This window comes from Perissodus microlepis, chromosome 12 (genome assembly GCF_051167445.1).
Source record: "Perissodus microlepis isolate ML-2025 ecotype Zambia chromosome 12, ASM5116744v1, whole genome shotgun sequence".
NCBI classification, from domain to species: Eukaryota; Metazoa; Chordata; class Actinopteri; order Cichliformes; family Cichlidae; genus Perissodus; species Perissodus microlepis.
The window spans coordinates 19,842,057-19,858,527 of record NC_140472.1 but is presented as its reverse complement, the minus strand read 5'-3'; the positions used below and the strand labels follow the sequence as shown (position 1 = coordinate 19,858,527).

General features: G+C 41.2%; 1 protein-coding gene across 2 annotated transcripts in view; it reads left to right on the top strand.

Moving 5' to 3' along the window:
- Window positions 1-75: 75 nt before the first annotated feature.
- mlxip (MLX interacting protein) overlaps window positions 76-16,471 on the top strand; it is a 37,226-nt gene continuing 20,830 nt past the window's right edge. Inside the window, exons 1-8 of one of the 2 annotated variants that reach the window (XM_084945434.1) lie at window positions 76-657; window positions 6,130-6,236; window positions 9,807-9,889; window positions 10,089-10,178; window positions 10,304-10,345; window positions 15,633-15,807; window positions 15,918-16,007; window positions 16,185-16,279. In XM_084945434.1, coding sequence (XP_084801560.1) covers window positions 335-657; window positions 6,130-6,236; window positions 9,807-9,889; window positions 10,089-10,178; window positions 10,304-10,345; window positions 15,633-15,807; window positions 15,918-16,007; window positions 16,185-16,279 — 1,005 coding nt within the window. In that variant the 5' untranslated portion in view covers window positions 76-334. Of the gene's footprint in view, window positions 658-6,129; window positions 6,237-9,806; window positions 9,890-10,088; window positions 10,179-10,303; window positions 10,346-15,563; window positions 15,808-15,917; window positions 16,008-16,184; window positions 16,280-16,471 lie in introns of both variants that reach the window. The other variant, XM_084945433.1, reaches the window with a different exon arrangement.

Here is a 16,471-nt window from a genome sequence, read left to right as displayed (position 1 = left end):
CAGGGTGTCATTAGTGGGCGGGGCTCTGAGGCGGCCCAATCAGAGGCGCTTTTCGACAGGAACTTCCTGCTGTGGGCAGAGGGTCCAGTGAGCAGCTTCTCGTCAGCTGGTCGTTGAGACTCGTAGCTACGTCAACTCAAGATAACAAGTTAAGTTGGGAGTTTAATGACCGACAGCGAGCTTAGCGATGAGTGAACCGAGGGCCTCGACTCCGCAGCGTGAAGCTGGTGAAGTTTAACGCTCGGCGTGTTCTCGGGAGAGACTCATGAAAGGGAGAGTTTTATTGTTCTAGCTTGCTGGCTAACTTTAGCCATTTGTCTGGTGAGTTATCGACATGGCTATGAGCGAGGTGTCCCTGCGGCACAAATACCGTTGCCCTTCCGCGAGCATAAAGCAGGAGCAGGATGACGACTCGGACACGGAGGAGACTCACCTAGGGCTGAGGAAGGCAGAAGGACTGGAGTCTCAGATCATCCATAGCGGACACTTCATGGTGTCCTCGCCCCACACCGAGCATCCACCGAAGAAAGGCTACGACTTCGACACTGTCAACAAACAAACGTGTCAGACCTATCATTTTGGAAAAGCGAGCTCGTCGCACTTCTCCATAGACGCCTCACTGACGAAGCTCTTTGAGTGCATGACTCTGGCGTATAGGTAAGTTATGGCGAACTATGTAAACACATGGGGAATATTAATTTTCACTTTAGCTCCTCCTCACCCACTCCTCCACGCTGAGCTTTCCTCTGTGTGCAGAGTCAGGCGTGGGGCGACTGCATGCGGTCACGAGTCTTCCTTTAACTTCCTGCTCGATGATCATGATTTTGTAGGGAGTGTGGTCCTGGAGATAGTTGTAGAAGCCTTACTTAGATCAAGGAACTAGACACGGAGAAAAAACAAGCCCTGCATCTAATTATGTAGGGATTTAGGTTGAATTGTGTAAATTGCTAAAAAATATCCTCTGCAACTCATATTATACTACATGACATCATCGGGTTGTGAATTTGCAGTATTTTTTATTTTGTAGAAATGTAGGCCACCTTTCCAGTAAGACTACTTTCTTTTGATTGGGTGCTTCTTAAAAAAGTTAGTTAGCACTAACTACTGCAACTCGCATTCACTCAACCACACACACATACAGTGACTTAACTAAAACACACACATCCACTCTACCACCTGAGACAGTTCTACTCTAGTTCTACTCTGTGTGTGTGTGTGTGTGTGTGTGTGTGTGTGTGTGTGTGTGTGTGTGAGAGAAAATGGCCAAGCCACATTGTCCAAAAGACTCACACAGTGTGCAGTACAGTAAATAATACTCAGTACAGTAAATACATGCAAAAATGATGCAACGGAAAAGAATTGGACAAGAGGGACAGGCTGTAAAATTTGACAGGAAGAATGGAAAGACGGGAAACTGTGAGCCAACCCCTTTGGATCGTAATAAACATTTCCCCGTTAAGGCACTTTGGAATTTTTTTTTGTTTGTTTGTTTTTTAATTTCATGGTCAGTCTTTTTACAATTCAGCACTCAGATATCAGAATGGTACACCTGCATCCCTTAAGTCCACAAAGCGTCAGGGATTTTTATCATTGATTGTTTGACTCTCCCATCTTGTTGTTATCTGACACTGAACAGACAGAACCGTTACTGTGGTGTGTGTGTGTGTGTGTGTGTGTGTGTGTGAGTGTGTGAGAGAGAAATGGCCATATTGACCATTGTTGAGTCAAGCCACATTGTCCTATCTGTGTGACCACACATTAATGCTTAGCATTATAGTCGTTAGAGAATATTTCAGGGCTCTGGTAATTAAATTGTTCCTACTTAAATTAAGTTGTACCTCATCCCTTCTTACTAACCCCACTGAGTCTTGCAGTTTTCCCATCCAGGAACCCTAGAACCAAAAAATCTGGATGCAGGAATCAACTAGATATGTTGTTATGCTGACCCTTGTGCACAGTGGAGGTTTATAAAAGTTTAATTTGTTTTGTGGCAGGCTTATCTACAGTCATGTGAAAGAGGAAGTTTTCACAGGACTCTATGCAATCCTGTTAAAACCTAAAAACACCCTTACTGCTGCCACAATGAAGGAAAGTAGCAGCCAGGTTTTATAGATCATCAGTAAATGTCAGCACCTTTATGAAAGCAGAAGTTTTGCCAGTTTGCTGGTATAGACATCCCAGAAAATTCACCTCAGATTAACCAGTGCTCGTAAAACCAGCAAAAACCACAAAGAGCTATGTCTCAGACTCTAACGGTCTCAGTTGAAATGTCAAATGTTAAAGTTAATGACAGAAATAGAAAAAGACTGAACAAGTATAGCTTGTTTGGACGGCCTGTTCGGAAGAAGTCTCTTCTCTCATTGATAACAGGGTGGGAAAACACAGCAGCAAATCAACAACAGAATGTCTGAAAAAGGAAAGGATCAAGGTTTTGCAAATGGCCCAGTCAATGTTCAGACCTCAACCCGATTAAAATGCTGTGGCAGGACTTAGAAAAAACTTGTGCATAAACAAATACCTGCAAAGTTCATATAACTGAAGCAACATTGTAATGAAGAGTGGGTGAAAACTTCTCCACAATGGTATGAGTGACTGATAAAATCCTGCAGCAAACAATTACTTGGAGTTAATGCTACAAAAGGTTGATCTACAAGCCGTTGAATCATAGGGCGTAATTAGTCTGTGGGCAGAGTCCTGTAAAAGCGTTCCTTTTCACATGACTGTACTTGTTATTGTTTCTTGGCTGATTAGACATGAAGTTAGCATGGCAATTTTTCCTGTGCGCTAGTGGGATGAATCAAACATACTGATCATGTCAGCACTCTGAGTTGAACTGTAAACAAAGCTGCACATGCTTCTGTGGTTGTAGTAGAGGTATGGACTGTGTTTTAAAGACATTTCTACTTGGTATGAAGTCCGTGCAGAAGGCTCTTAAAACTAGCATTCTCCTTCATAGCCAGCAGACTGGTGGTTTTATAAAATGAGTTTTTATGACTTGGTGACATATCAGATTAAAAGAACAGGACACCCCCACCATGACCCTGGCTCAGGCCTGTACATCAAAATTTGCCTTAGTTTAAAATCTGGTTTCTGTGCCATCATCATATGTGTAGCACATAAGTGCTTCAGAATTAAAAATATTTATTTCTCATCAATAGTTGATTCATTTTAAAGCCGAAAATATGTCAATTATTAGTGTAAACTGTGCATCTCAAGTTTCCAGTTCAATTACAGATCCAGACAATGTTGAGCAGTTATGCCTGAGCAGGGATTTATAAAATTAATTGACAATCACTATAACTTAATTGCCAGTTGTTCCATGCAGCTCTTATCACAAGATAATGCCTCCATACAATACTTAAATCAGATAAATAAAGTACCTTGTTATTCTGAAAAGGTAGAATTTGCAAACTTGGGCAGTTAATAAATAGGATTATTGATTGTATGTTTGCATAAAAGCAGTGCTTTTGTGCAGATTTAAGTAGAAGGTTTAAAGATGGTCCCTATAATGGTACATTATAGTAATAGTGGCCGTACTCATAGTTTTCTGTTTACAGCTATGTTTGAGGTAGAGATGGACCGATCCGATATTACGTATCGGTATCGGTCCGATACTGACGTAAATTACTGGATCGGATATCGGAGAAAAATAAAAAAAAATGTAATCCGATCCATTAAATATCAAAAAAACACCTCACAAAACATGGCGTAACTCGGCTCATAACCGTAGCACATCGCAGCAGTACGGGTCATGTGATAGAGCGGCTGTGTGTATTTGTAGCCTCGCTAGCAATCCGGCATTTCATCTCCGAGGAAGTTATCCCAGAGAGAAGTAAAGCAAGTGTGTAAGTTCATCTCTGAATGTTTGTAAAGCATTCCCGCGTTAAGCGTAACAACCGATATATGGAGCGACTGCCTCTTCTCTCTCCCTCTCCTGCTGCTACTTCAATCGTGAAACTGATCAATGATCAGCTGATCGGCTTTTCTGTCACGAGTCTGTCTCTCTTGTTTGTTTTTGTCCCACTTTGCACCAGAACGAGGAAACCAGCGGCTGAACAACAGCAGCACGTTTAAGCTTGATAAGCTGTTGTTAGAATTTATTTAATATTACTTTCTACACCAGGATCTTTTCCTACGTAGCTGACGGCTGGTAACTGTGCAGGGGCGGATCTAGCAAAGTTTAGCCAGGGGGGCCGATAGGGCATGAACAGGGAAAAGGGGGCACAAAGACATACTTTTCTTTCTTATTCTCATTTAAAATGTCGAGCTTTTAATAAATAATTATCCGAATCTTACACCCAAAGTTTTAATCTGATGTAAAATGTATAGAAGTCCATTACTGTATATAGTAACTATTAAGTCTTAATATACCCTAGTAAGCTATAGTACTTTTTCCTTTGGGAAGGTACCATCTGTGCAGTCTGCAATTTTGTTGAAGAAAGATGTTGAATCTATTTAATTATTCTTGAAAAATAACTGATTTCTGTGTATTTTTTTTCACACTGCATCAAATTATAGTTGATTACGTCAATTAAGCATCATGAGGTGGGGGGTGGGGTTCCCTTTTTTTTTTCTTTTTTTTTTGCTGGGAGTTTTAGAACCCTATTAGTTAGGTTGCTTAATATTTCTGCTAAGTACTCTTTAAAATACCAGAATAGGGAGGATTGAGTAGGTTTAAGTTTATTAGATTGATCAGTGTTGCTGAACTATGAAATATTTTGGGTGCAGTGTATTTTTTACATACAGGTATAACAGAATAGCTTTAGTGTTGTTATTTATTTAAACTTGAGTATAAACTTATACAAAATGCAGCAAGATATTAAAAAAACGTTGTATTGATTAAAAAACACACTATATCGGATTCATATCGGTATCGGCAGATATCCAAATTTATGATATCGGTATCGGACATAAAAAAGTGGTATCGTGCCATCTCTAGTTTGAGGTGCCAGTTGCTCAGAGGATTTCCTTTGTCCTGATTATTTAAAGATACGGTTACTGTTCTGTTGTTTTTGTTGTAAGTGATGAGGGTTTATTTGAGCAAAAGGGCATTTACCATTGAAACGGTTGCATATGCTCCAAAAGACTCACACAGTGTGCAGTACAGTAAATAATACTCAGTACAGTAAATAAACACACAAATGATGGAAAGGAAAAGAATTGGTCAAGAGAGACAGACTGTAAAATTTGACAGGAAGAATGGAAAGACGGGAAACTGTGAGCCAACCCCTTTGGATCGTAGTAAACATTTCCCCGTTAAGGCGCTTTGGAAATTTTTTTGTTGTTGTTTTTTAATTTAATGGTCAGTCTTTTTACAATTCAGCACTCGGATATCAGAATGGTACACCTGCATCCCTTAAGTCCACGAAGCGTCAGTGATTTTTATCATTGATTGTTTGACTCTCCCATCTTGTTGTTATCTGACACTGAACAGACAGAACAGTTACTGTGATGTAATCATTAAGCGCACATGCTGTACACATACCTGCACATACAGATGAGTTCCTCCAGTGCTCACTTGTCTCAACATTACCAACGTGTGTGTGTGTGTGTCTGTGTTTTAGTGATGTTACTGTTTGCGTAAGCTGCAGGAGCAGCCGCCATCATCTTGTTGTATAACTTGTAACTCAAGCATGACTTTAAACAGGCTTCCTTTTTCTTGTCTGCCTTTGCTTTCCCGCTCTTGTGGTTAGACATAAGTCACGGGTTGAGCAGGCGAACAACACATGTGGTTTATTTTCACCTTTTTTTAGTGTGATTATACATTTTTATTTATTTACATTTTGTCCTGCGGCCCACCTCTGTCCAAATATAATTAGCCAAATTTAGGCCGCACAGTTGGTGAAACTCTTTCGTCAGACACATAACTCCTGTCAGAGGATGGTGCTCCCTTACTTTTTTACTAATTGATGGGTGTTGGATCAGTATAGCCGCTAAGTATCACTATTAGGCTTTAAAAAAAACTGTGATAATTTCACCTGAAAAAGATACGTGATTAATGTGTGCATGATCAATTAATCAAAGAAAAAAATGGTTTGTGATTTGCTAATGCAGGTTATTCTTACAGTATTTTAAAGGTTTTGGTTTGGTCTTACAGTTATTTCACTGATGTTTTTCTTTCCTTTTCAGTGGTAAGTTGGTGTCTCCAAAGTGGAAGAACTTCAAAGGGCTAAAACTGCTTTGGAGAGACAAGATTCGCCTGAACAACGCCATATGGCGAGCCTGGTACATCCAATGTAAGAGTTCCACAGTGCTTTTCATTTCATACACAAAATGTGAAAGTGACTGTTTTTGGTTAATATTTAATTAAACATTGCCTTCAGTGTAACACAATTTGAATCAATCATAGAATCCAGTTATTTTTAGAAGCGATTACTGTTTTGCGGTTTCTTTTGATGTGCTGCTCTTGGTTTGTCTAACTGCATAGCTCTTTTCTTCCCAAATGTATTTCGCACCAGGTATGTTTAGTTTCATTCCTATTTAATTGGTTTTCAGCTAATTAAAGTGGAAATAAATGTATGTTTAAAAGAAAAAGAATTCAGCACAAAATGATTGACTAAGAAGCCCAATACAGTACTGTGGAAGTCTCGAGGCACTCCTCATTTCTTTAAGTTTTGCTTCTGGACCTTTGTGTAATTTTTTTAAAGTCGTCTTGAGCAGTAGTTCTCCAGGCTTAAGTCTTTCAAAGTTTTTCTGTGGACAGCAGCTGCTTTTTTTCAGTCCGTTAATTCTACCTCACCCTTTTCAAAGAGATAATTTTATTAAGCGACTTAATGCTGCTATATATGACACTAAAGCATATAAAAGGCATATAACTCCAGGGATTAAGCAGTGTTGTGTCTACTCATAACACTGAACTTATCAACTTATTTTTTTCTGTCAGGTTTTCCCCCCCAACCCCACCCACCCCTATTATAAAATTTTAGCAATTATTGTTCCAATGTGTAATTTCTAATGAGACACTAGTTTTAATCACTACAAAAACTGCATAAAGATCTAAAACAATATGCATAAGAAGGGGAGGAACATGAAAGGCTTTGAAAAACTAACTACACCCACAATTTAGTGCCTTGTAGAACCACCTTTAGCAGCTATACGTTGAAGTACTTGTTTTACATGTGACTTTATCTGTCTCTCACATTATTGTGAAGAAATTTGGCCCGCTCCTTTTTTTTTTTTTTTTTTTTTTTTTAACAACGTTGTTTCAGGTCAGTTTTGCGGGCGTTCATTTATGCACAGTTCTCTTAAGGTCCTGGCACATCATTTCAGTCAGGTTGATGTCTGGACTTTGACTGGGCCATTGGAAAACCTCAATTCCAAGTTTGAGCCGAGCTTTAGCTATTGAACAGATGGCTTCACATTTGTATCAAGAATGCACTCTGACAGTTAGTGTGAGGTGTCTGTGTTTGGTTTATTTTGCAAACTTTGCAAGCTGTGCTGACATGTTCCTTTAGAGAGAAGAGGAGTTCTCCTGGCAACCGTTCCAAACAAGCTGTGCTTGTTCAGTGTTTTTGAAGTGATCTAAATGTAACATTTAACATGCTAACTGAAGCCTGCAGTGTCTGAGATGTAGGCTTGAGGTTTTTTTTGTGTGTTTTAAAAAAAAACATATTTATTATTTTATTTTTATTGTTTGACTTTTTTCTGGGACATCTCCCTTTGGATTATGTTAATATAGACCTGAATGCTCCAGGTGAGCTTTGCGGATGATCAGTTAATTAATCAAGTGCATTTGATTTCCAGTGCTTTCCTTTCTTAAAGCTATCTAAGCAGTAAGGGTATAGTTATTCACAGGACTAGATAGAGCCTGTGAAAACTTTGTTTTTCATGTGACTTTAGATCCAAATTCAAATTCAAATTTTATTTGTCACACACACACACACAACCATACACAGTATGACATGGGGGTGAAATGCTTGTAGCTGTACAATGCCCGACCATTAAATGACAGAAAAAAAAGTTTTACAGTATTTACAATTTACAGGTTACTACAAAATTTACAAATTAACTTAGGAATTTACAGTAAAAAATGTGCAAATAGCAGAAAGAGATTATAAAGATTATAAATTATAGGAATTATAGGATTATAGGAAATGTGTGGTGGTGCGTGTGGTGATGTGATGTGTGTGAGAGTCCAGTCTTATAGTGATGTGTGTGGGAGAGTCCAGTCCTACACCTGGTTCAGGGCCCGAATAGCCTGGGGGAAGAAGCTCCTCCTCATTCTCTCTGTTTTGGCCTTAAGGGAGCGGAAGCGCTTCCCAGACCTCAACAGTGAGAAGAGTCCATTGTTGGGATGGGAGAGGTCCATCATAATCTTCCTAGCTTTGGACTTGCACCGCTTGGTGTAGATGGACAGCAGGTCAGGGAGCTCTGATTGAATGATGCGTTCGGCTGAGCGCACCACTCTTTGCAGATCTCGTCTGTCCTGCTTGGTGCTGTTCCAGGATCCATCCAGATCCTGGGGGGAAATCAGGTCAGAGCACAGGAAGTGTGGAATCAGCAGTATAAGTGTTTGATGGGCTTCATAAAAATCTCTTGCTATACCAGATAAATTAGAAGCCATTTACAAACAACAAAGAAATACAGGATAGGATGAGATATGCACTTAATAATGATACTAAAGGGAATGGAGAGGATGTCATGCCGGTCTTACTTCCACCATAATAGATCTTAGAGACAGTTTCTGATCTTCTGTCTCCAGTATCCTTTCATACACAGGCTTGATCCAGCAGTGTGAGAGCAGAGTGAAGGGGTTTGGAGAAACCTGTAATCAAGCTCTCTTATTATCACTGTTGAAATCTTTTACACATTTTGTGGGACATGTACTGACCTGAATACTGCTCTTAAAAATGGTTTGTTGGAATGGACTATTAGTATCACGGTTAGGACATGTCAGCATGCTTTTCTCACTGAAATTATAGTTCAAGCTTCTATTTGTGTTTATAGATAGCTACTTGTGGTCCTTCTGATATAATACTTTATCGCATGTGAACATGTTTCTTGGAAGTCATTACTACAGCAGAGACTTAGCCACTTTTCCAGACATGCAGTAAACCTAATTCTAGAAAAAAATGAAAAGTAAACAAAGAACCACACGGACTACACTTATAATCCATGTTTTGCAAGCTGAGCCACTATGTTTTGGCTAATATATTTCAAAGTTATACCAGCCTGACGATAGATGACTTAAAACGGAAAGCTGCATGTCTTAAATACACTTTAATGTGAATCCAAGGTCACCACAGGTGACGCCTGATTTGTGGAAGTGACTAATAGTAACTTTCATTTACATCACTAAGTAAACTAAATCTGGGTCAAGTGTTTTCTGAGCTGGGTGAGTTATAACTAAACAAATAGAGATATTTATTTTAACAATGAAGCTTTAATTTGCAGTTGCAGTCAAAATGTTACATCCACTCATCGTGGGTATAAACGTTGTAGCAATTTTGGGCCTTTGGTCAATTCGTTGAACTCTTCTTTTTCTACGGTGGAAAAAGAAAAGGATAAATATATAGACGGAGTCATTAAGAAATGAGCGTGTTCTAGTTTTTTGTTTTTTTTTTCCTGTTTTTAAATCACCAGAGATGTATGCAGTACAATCATTCCACCCTGGAAAAATAGCAGTTTGAAGAAGTCATTAGGGGACCAAAATAACCTTGACATTTGTGTGCATGATGAATGTATGGAAACCCTAACTGTACATACCTGTTATGTTGCTTGTTTTTTTCATATTCTGCAAATATCTTTTTCTAAGATGGAAAAATCCAACTCTCTATTTTAAACTTGAGTTATTTTTCAAACCCCAGATGTGGAGAAAAGATCGAATCCTGTTTGTCACTTTGTGACACCACTTGATGGAAGTATGGACCTGGACGTCCATCGTCCTGAGGTAAAGATGAAGAAGTGGTGATCATTGTGAGATGCACAGAGACTTGTTTTTTCTTTTCACTGAAATCACCCAGCTGTCCAGACACTCAAACCACTTTCTTGAAATTGATGTTTGTTTTCCTTTCCTGCTTCCTTTCTTTGTACCACATGCTTCTCATAGGCTTTGTTTTAGTTCCTATCTCTTGCCTTCTCTTTTCCAGGCCATTGCTGCAGAGGGGAAATGCTGGAAAAGAAGAATTGAAATTGTCATAAGAGAATACCACAAATGGAGAACATACTTTAAGAAAAGGGTGCAGTATAGTTTTACTGAAACATTGTTTCTGTTACAAAGATGCTGAGAAATTTTAGTAGACATGTTGTTTGGCCATAAAGCATAAATATTTATTTAATGTTGAACTTGTGAACTCTTTTATAGCTACAGAAACACAAGGATGACGACCTCTCGAGCTTACTTAAGGTATGCAGCATTGCAACATGCTTAGGTCACTAACAAGACGTTAATATTAACATAATCATTAGTGTCAACATCTGTTCAGCCAGATATTGATACTGATGAAATGAAACCACACTAACCCAGTCAACTTGAAATTATTTGTACTTAGAAGATCATCTGTGACTATGCATACAAGGCACTTTTGATTGTGTGCATCTAATTTAGCTTGTAAAACTATGTACTCACTCACTCACCCACTCACTCATTCAGGGTCCCGTTATACCCGGCATGTGGAATATTGTCACCTCTCCCATCATTTCCGCCGGTCGTGCACTTCTCGATGTGCACGACAAAATGTGTGTTGCTGTGGCGCAACACCTGCACACATACCCCCAGTCATCACAGCCATCCCTCAGTTTGATATCCGCTCTTCAACGAGCCAAGCTACATGGTGGTACCTTGTTCCTCTCCTTCAGGGAACAGAAGTTATAGATATAACCGTTCATTCCTTTTCATTCAATTCAGTTGATTCACTTGGTACAGCAGTATGGAACATTTATACACGCCACCAAACTAGAATCAGACCGCCAGCGCTTTAGCGTGTGGTAGACCCAGCAGAAAGGACATCATGAGCCACCAAAGGGGCTGTGACATCCAAATGATAGAACTGAACAAAAGTAATGCCCAACTAGCTGCAGCACAAATATCATGGCCCTTTTAAAAAGAGCCCATGAGGTTTCCATTCCCATGGTGGAATGAACTCTCACACCCTGGGGCAAAGCAAGACTCTTGGTGCTGTACACCAGTGAGATAGCTTCTATAATCCAGTGGGAAAGCCACTGTTTAGGCAGAGCAGGACCTCTGGCTGGATTAGCAAAGCAGACAAACAACTGGTCACATAAACTCACATTCTGAGTAAAACCAGAATCAAACGTTATGCCAAGGTTCCTAACAGAGAATTTTGCCAAATAACCAAGAGGTCCAGGTGTCTCATTTATCCCAGACATGCGTTATTCTTGTGCAAAGATAATTATTTTAGTTTTGTCTTAATTTAACTGAAGAAAACTGTCAACCATCCACCTGCCAGCCACTGTTTAACAGTGTCAGGGCACTTTAACAAACTGTGGAGTTTAGACATGAGCGCTGATGTTGAGGTGTGAGTGTCAAACCTATGGTTCAGGAGAATACTGGAGCAGCTACCTGTGCTGTAATGCTGAATATAAATGGATGTGGTTGTGTGATTTTACAGACAGCATGTGAAAGGACCAACATGCCGGGTATGGTGGTATCCTCACCCATTCAGCACTGTGCAAAAGTTTGAGGTGTTAAATTTAAAGCGGAGCTTTAAAGAAAATGAACCTGTTTATTAGTTTTACTCAAACTTCAGCCCAAAATAAAATCTGTATTTGGTGTTAGTGATCATTCACTTTAAAACAGCAACTGTTTTTCTGGGGGTTTATGTCATCTTCTGTTCCTTCATGCAATCCCAGACGCAGTTCATGATGATAAAATTTGAGCTCTTTGTGGAGCCTAAAAAATTTTATGCAGGACTTGTTTTTCTTGTTGCTGAAAATCATTGTTTTGATGTGAGTGAATATGGATATAAAACCCAACTCATCTGTCCTCAGTACTTCCTCCGTAAAGACGTACAGTGTCCAGTCAAAAGTCATACAAACTGATTTTATTTGACTACCTGTAGCTTTAATGATGGCACACATTTGCCATGGTGACATTTTAATAAGCCGTTTTCTCGTTTCAGTAAATAATCTCAGGGCATTTATTTCCATCAACAGTTGCATGAATTTTTCACCAACAAAGGTTTTGTGTTGATGCGATTCGAGTGGCAGCTTATAGTGCTGTGAATGTCTGCTCATATGTGTAAGTGGACTCGTATTTGTATAGCACATTCCTAATGACGCAGAGTTCATACAGCAATAAGCTTTACTACCCTGAGCTTAAAGGTGGTATGACTTACAGCCGTATCACTCTCTGGTTCAGTGAGCATGGCATTTCAGTATATTCAGGTAGTCAGCTGACCTAAAACATTGCTTAAATAGGCCTGAACAACCGGAGCAACCCCAGATCACAACACCACCTCCACTAGGGATCATGGATGCATTACTTCAGCCATTTCTCTTCTTACCCTGCTTCACCTATTATTGGTATGAGTCCGATGTTTGTGCTCCATAGCGAAATTAAGTTTTTTTTTTTCCCAGTTAGTCTCACTGATTGTTGGTTTTCTCAAAGCTGCACAGCTGTTTAATTTCAGTCCCTTTAGTTCTCTTCTCGTCATGTGTGGAAATGCTGTTACTTTTACTGTTATCAACATATCAATGACTTCTACTGTTTATTTATTTGCTTTTTTTAAGATTTAATTTCTCCAAATGTTTTTCCAGACATGATTGTTCAGGATTTCTTTTGATTTAATAGTATATTAGACAGTATTTAACTCAGTATTACCCTTTTCAGTTTTTTTCTTTGCTTGATCTAGGACAATAATTTGACTGAAACGGAGTAACACAATTTCCATGAGTATGGGATAGATTTTTCAACGTGGCTGTTTAAGAAATGAGAAGCTAATCGCTGCATCAATTACAGTCAAATAACATGTTGCAAGCTGAAACATAGTAATCACTGCAGTAATTATCCAATTATTGGAAGACTCTTGGCTTTTTGCGTAGTTACATCCAGGTGGTGACTTATTTTGGGGGCTGACCATTGCATGTCTGTTGCTGAAGAAAGAAGGAATGGCATGGGAATGTATTTTCCATTTCAAAGATGAAGCCAAAATAATGCAGGCTATATCAGCGGGGGAACAATGTTCACAGAGGACAGACCCCGCCCAAATTATACCAGCTATTATTAAACAGAACTTAATTGATTATAGTTGAACAACCGAAGATATGATTAATGATTTGCAACTGTTTTGAGCTGAGATTGTTGAGAAGAGATTCTGGCAAACTGTCAGGCGACTCAGGAGGGGTCTACCTGCACTGTGTATAGTGCAGGTGGACTGCTGCTGACTTCGACTGAGAAAATTGTCAGGCGGTGGAAGGAATACGGTGGTGGTGGAAGCAGAGTCTGGGGACGAAGGGGATGACCCGTCAATTTCCGGGGGCGAGGTCACTGAGGCAGTTAAACAACTCCTTGGTGGCAGAGCCCCTGGGGTGGACGAGGTCCGCCCCAGGTTCCTGAAGGCTCTGGATGTTGTAGGGCTGTCTTGGTTGACACGCCTCTGCAATGTTGCGTGGAGATCAGGGACAGTATTCCTGGACTGGCAAACCGGGGCGGTGGTCCCAATCTTTAAGAAGGGGGACCAGAGAGTGTGTTCCACCTACAGGGGAATCACACTCCTCAGCCTCCCTTGGAAAGTCTATGTCAGGGTGCTGGAGAGGAGAGGAGAGTTCGTCCGTTAATCGAACCTCGGATGTAGGAGGAACACTGGATCAGCTCTTTATCTTCTCAATGATACTTGTGGGTGCATGGGAGTTTGCCCAACCAGTCTACATGTGTTTTGTGGACTTGGAGAAGGCATTCGACCGTGTACCTCGGGGATTCCTGTGGGGGTTGCTCTGGGAGTATGGGGTGTCTGGCCCATTGCTACGGGCCATTCAGTCCTTATACAACCGTTGCAAGAGCTTGGTCCGCATAGCCGGCAATAAGTCGGACTCGTTCCTGGTGGGTGATGGGCTTCGCCAGGGCTGCCTTTTGTCACCAATTCTATTCATAATTTTTATGGACAGAATTTATAGGCGCAGCCAAGTGGCCCGAAGACTTTCACTTGGGTGGTCTCAGGATCTCATCTCTGCTTTTTGCAGATGATGTGATTCTGTTGGTTTCTTCGGGTGAAGGCCTCCAGCTCTCCTTGGAATGGTTCGCAGCAGAGTGTGAAGTGGTGGTAATGAGAATCAGCACCTCCAAGTCTGAGGCCACGGTCCTCAGCCGGAAAAGGGTGGAGTGCCCACTCTGGGTCGAGGACGAGTTCCTCCCCCAAGTGGAGGAGTTTAAGTACCTCGGGGTCTTGTTCACGAGTGACAGGAGAAGGGAGCGAGAGCTCGACAGACGGTCTGTTGTGGTGAAGAGAGAGCTGAGAGTAAAAGCGAAGCTCTTACTCTCAGCTCTAAGGGATGTAGATTGACCGGTAAGGTCAATCTACATCCCTACCCTCACCTGTGGTCACGAGCTGTGGGTAGTGACCGAAAGAATGAGATCACGGATACAAGCGGCGGAAATGGGCTTCCTCCGAAGGGTGGCTGGCCTCTCCCTTAGAGATAGGGTGAGAAGTTCGGCCATTTGGGAGGGGCTCAGAGTAGAGCCGCTGCTCCTCCACATCGAAAGGAGCCAGCTGAGGTGGTTCGGGCATCTGACAAGGATGCCTCCTTGGCGAGGTTTTCTGGGCATGTCCCACCGCGAGGGGCAGACCCGCTGAGGGACACACTGGAGAGATTATCTCTCGGCTGGCCTGGGAACGCCTTGGTGTTCTCCCGGACAAGCTGGAGGAGGTGGGTGGGAAGAGGGAAGTCTGGGCTTCTCTACTTGGGCTGCTACCCCCGCGACTCGGCCCCGGATAAGCAGAAGAAAATGGACGGATGGATGTTTTGAGCTGCTTTTTATGTGTTGAAAAAGTTTAGAATTCAGTATGGAGAGATCATTCGGACAAGTTCAAATGATTTACGAGATACAGAATTTGAATAAAAGCTATTTAGTGATTAGGCTGTGGAACAGCGGAGCAGTGACCCAGCAGCGACAGGAGTTTGGACAGGATCCTCTAGGATCTAGACACTGATGGTGGTGAAGAGGGAAATGGAAGCTTTGATGTGGCTCTGAGACACTGGGGGGAGGTGGAAATGCATGAATGCGAGTCTGACATTACAATGACAGAAGAGCACTGAGATCTGAAGCATGCAGGAAGCAAGCTGATTGGGTCATAGAAGAAAATGATTGGACTAGAGTAATGATGTCAGTCTTGAGTTTGGCAGCATGGAAAAGTAAATGTAAACAATAAATAAATAAATTAGCAGCCTGCTTGAATGTAGATTGAGGTTAATCTTTTAGGCTTCGTTTAAAAGACTGAATTGTAGCTTGTATCGTTTTAAAAAACCAAACATCTAAAATACATAAAATGAAATTTCCCATCAAACTTTTGCACAGTTCATGTAAATGAGGAGTTCACAATACTACGTGATGCTGCATGCTTGTGTGTTGCTAACTGGTGTGGTTACTGCATTTTGAACGCTCAAAGGGGCCGGAGGAGCAGTTATCCCTGTTTGGGGAAGTCTCTCCAGACATGCTCCGTGTCTCCTTTTATCAGGATGAAGAGGCCGCTGCACGCCGTGTGACTCGTCGTATGATTAATGAAGCGCCTGCCCCCATGGAGATGGACAACCTTTTCGACATGGACGTTTTGATGTCTGAGTTTACAGACACATTGTTCTCTACGCTGGCCTCACACCAGCCCATACCCTTCCCTAATCCGAGGGAGATTGGTAAGAAAATCAAGAAAAGATATGCTTGTGGAACTGGATCTCTTATATTTGCATAAACACAGCCATGCCGTGGCCCTTACTCCCCATAACTCTGCCTCTCCTGTCCAAAGCTCATGCAGGGAATGCTGACATGATCCAACCAGGACTCATCCCGCTACAGCCTAACTTGGACTTCATGGACTCATTTGATCCACTGCAAGGTAACAGTAAAGCACCACCCACAGCTGCATTAGGACTTGACACAGACTAATAGTGCACACTGTACAGAAATCAAGCACACATATTCTAGTAACTCTGCTACAGCAGTTGACCTAGCCTAACGCAAAAAGTAGTGTGGTTTTACTAACCTCTAGCTAACATAGAGACTCTTGTTCCAGACTTATTTCACAGCCTCCGTCAGCCCGCCTTCCCCCCTGTTTCCCCCACTGCATCATCTGTCACCCCTCTACCCAGCAGCAGCTCTCAGTCACAGGTAAACACAGATCCAAGGCTCAGTCCCTAACACACACCACCATGAAAACAGTCTGTTCAAGGAGAGGTTTTTTTTTATTTTCTTAGATTTAAAATTTCTTTGTATTTCTGCCACGTCTGCCACCAACTTTCTGCCTTACTGTAGTTAGACAAAAACAATGAAGTAACATAATAATATTACTAAACTGTTTAC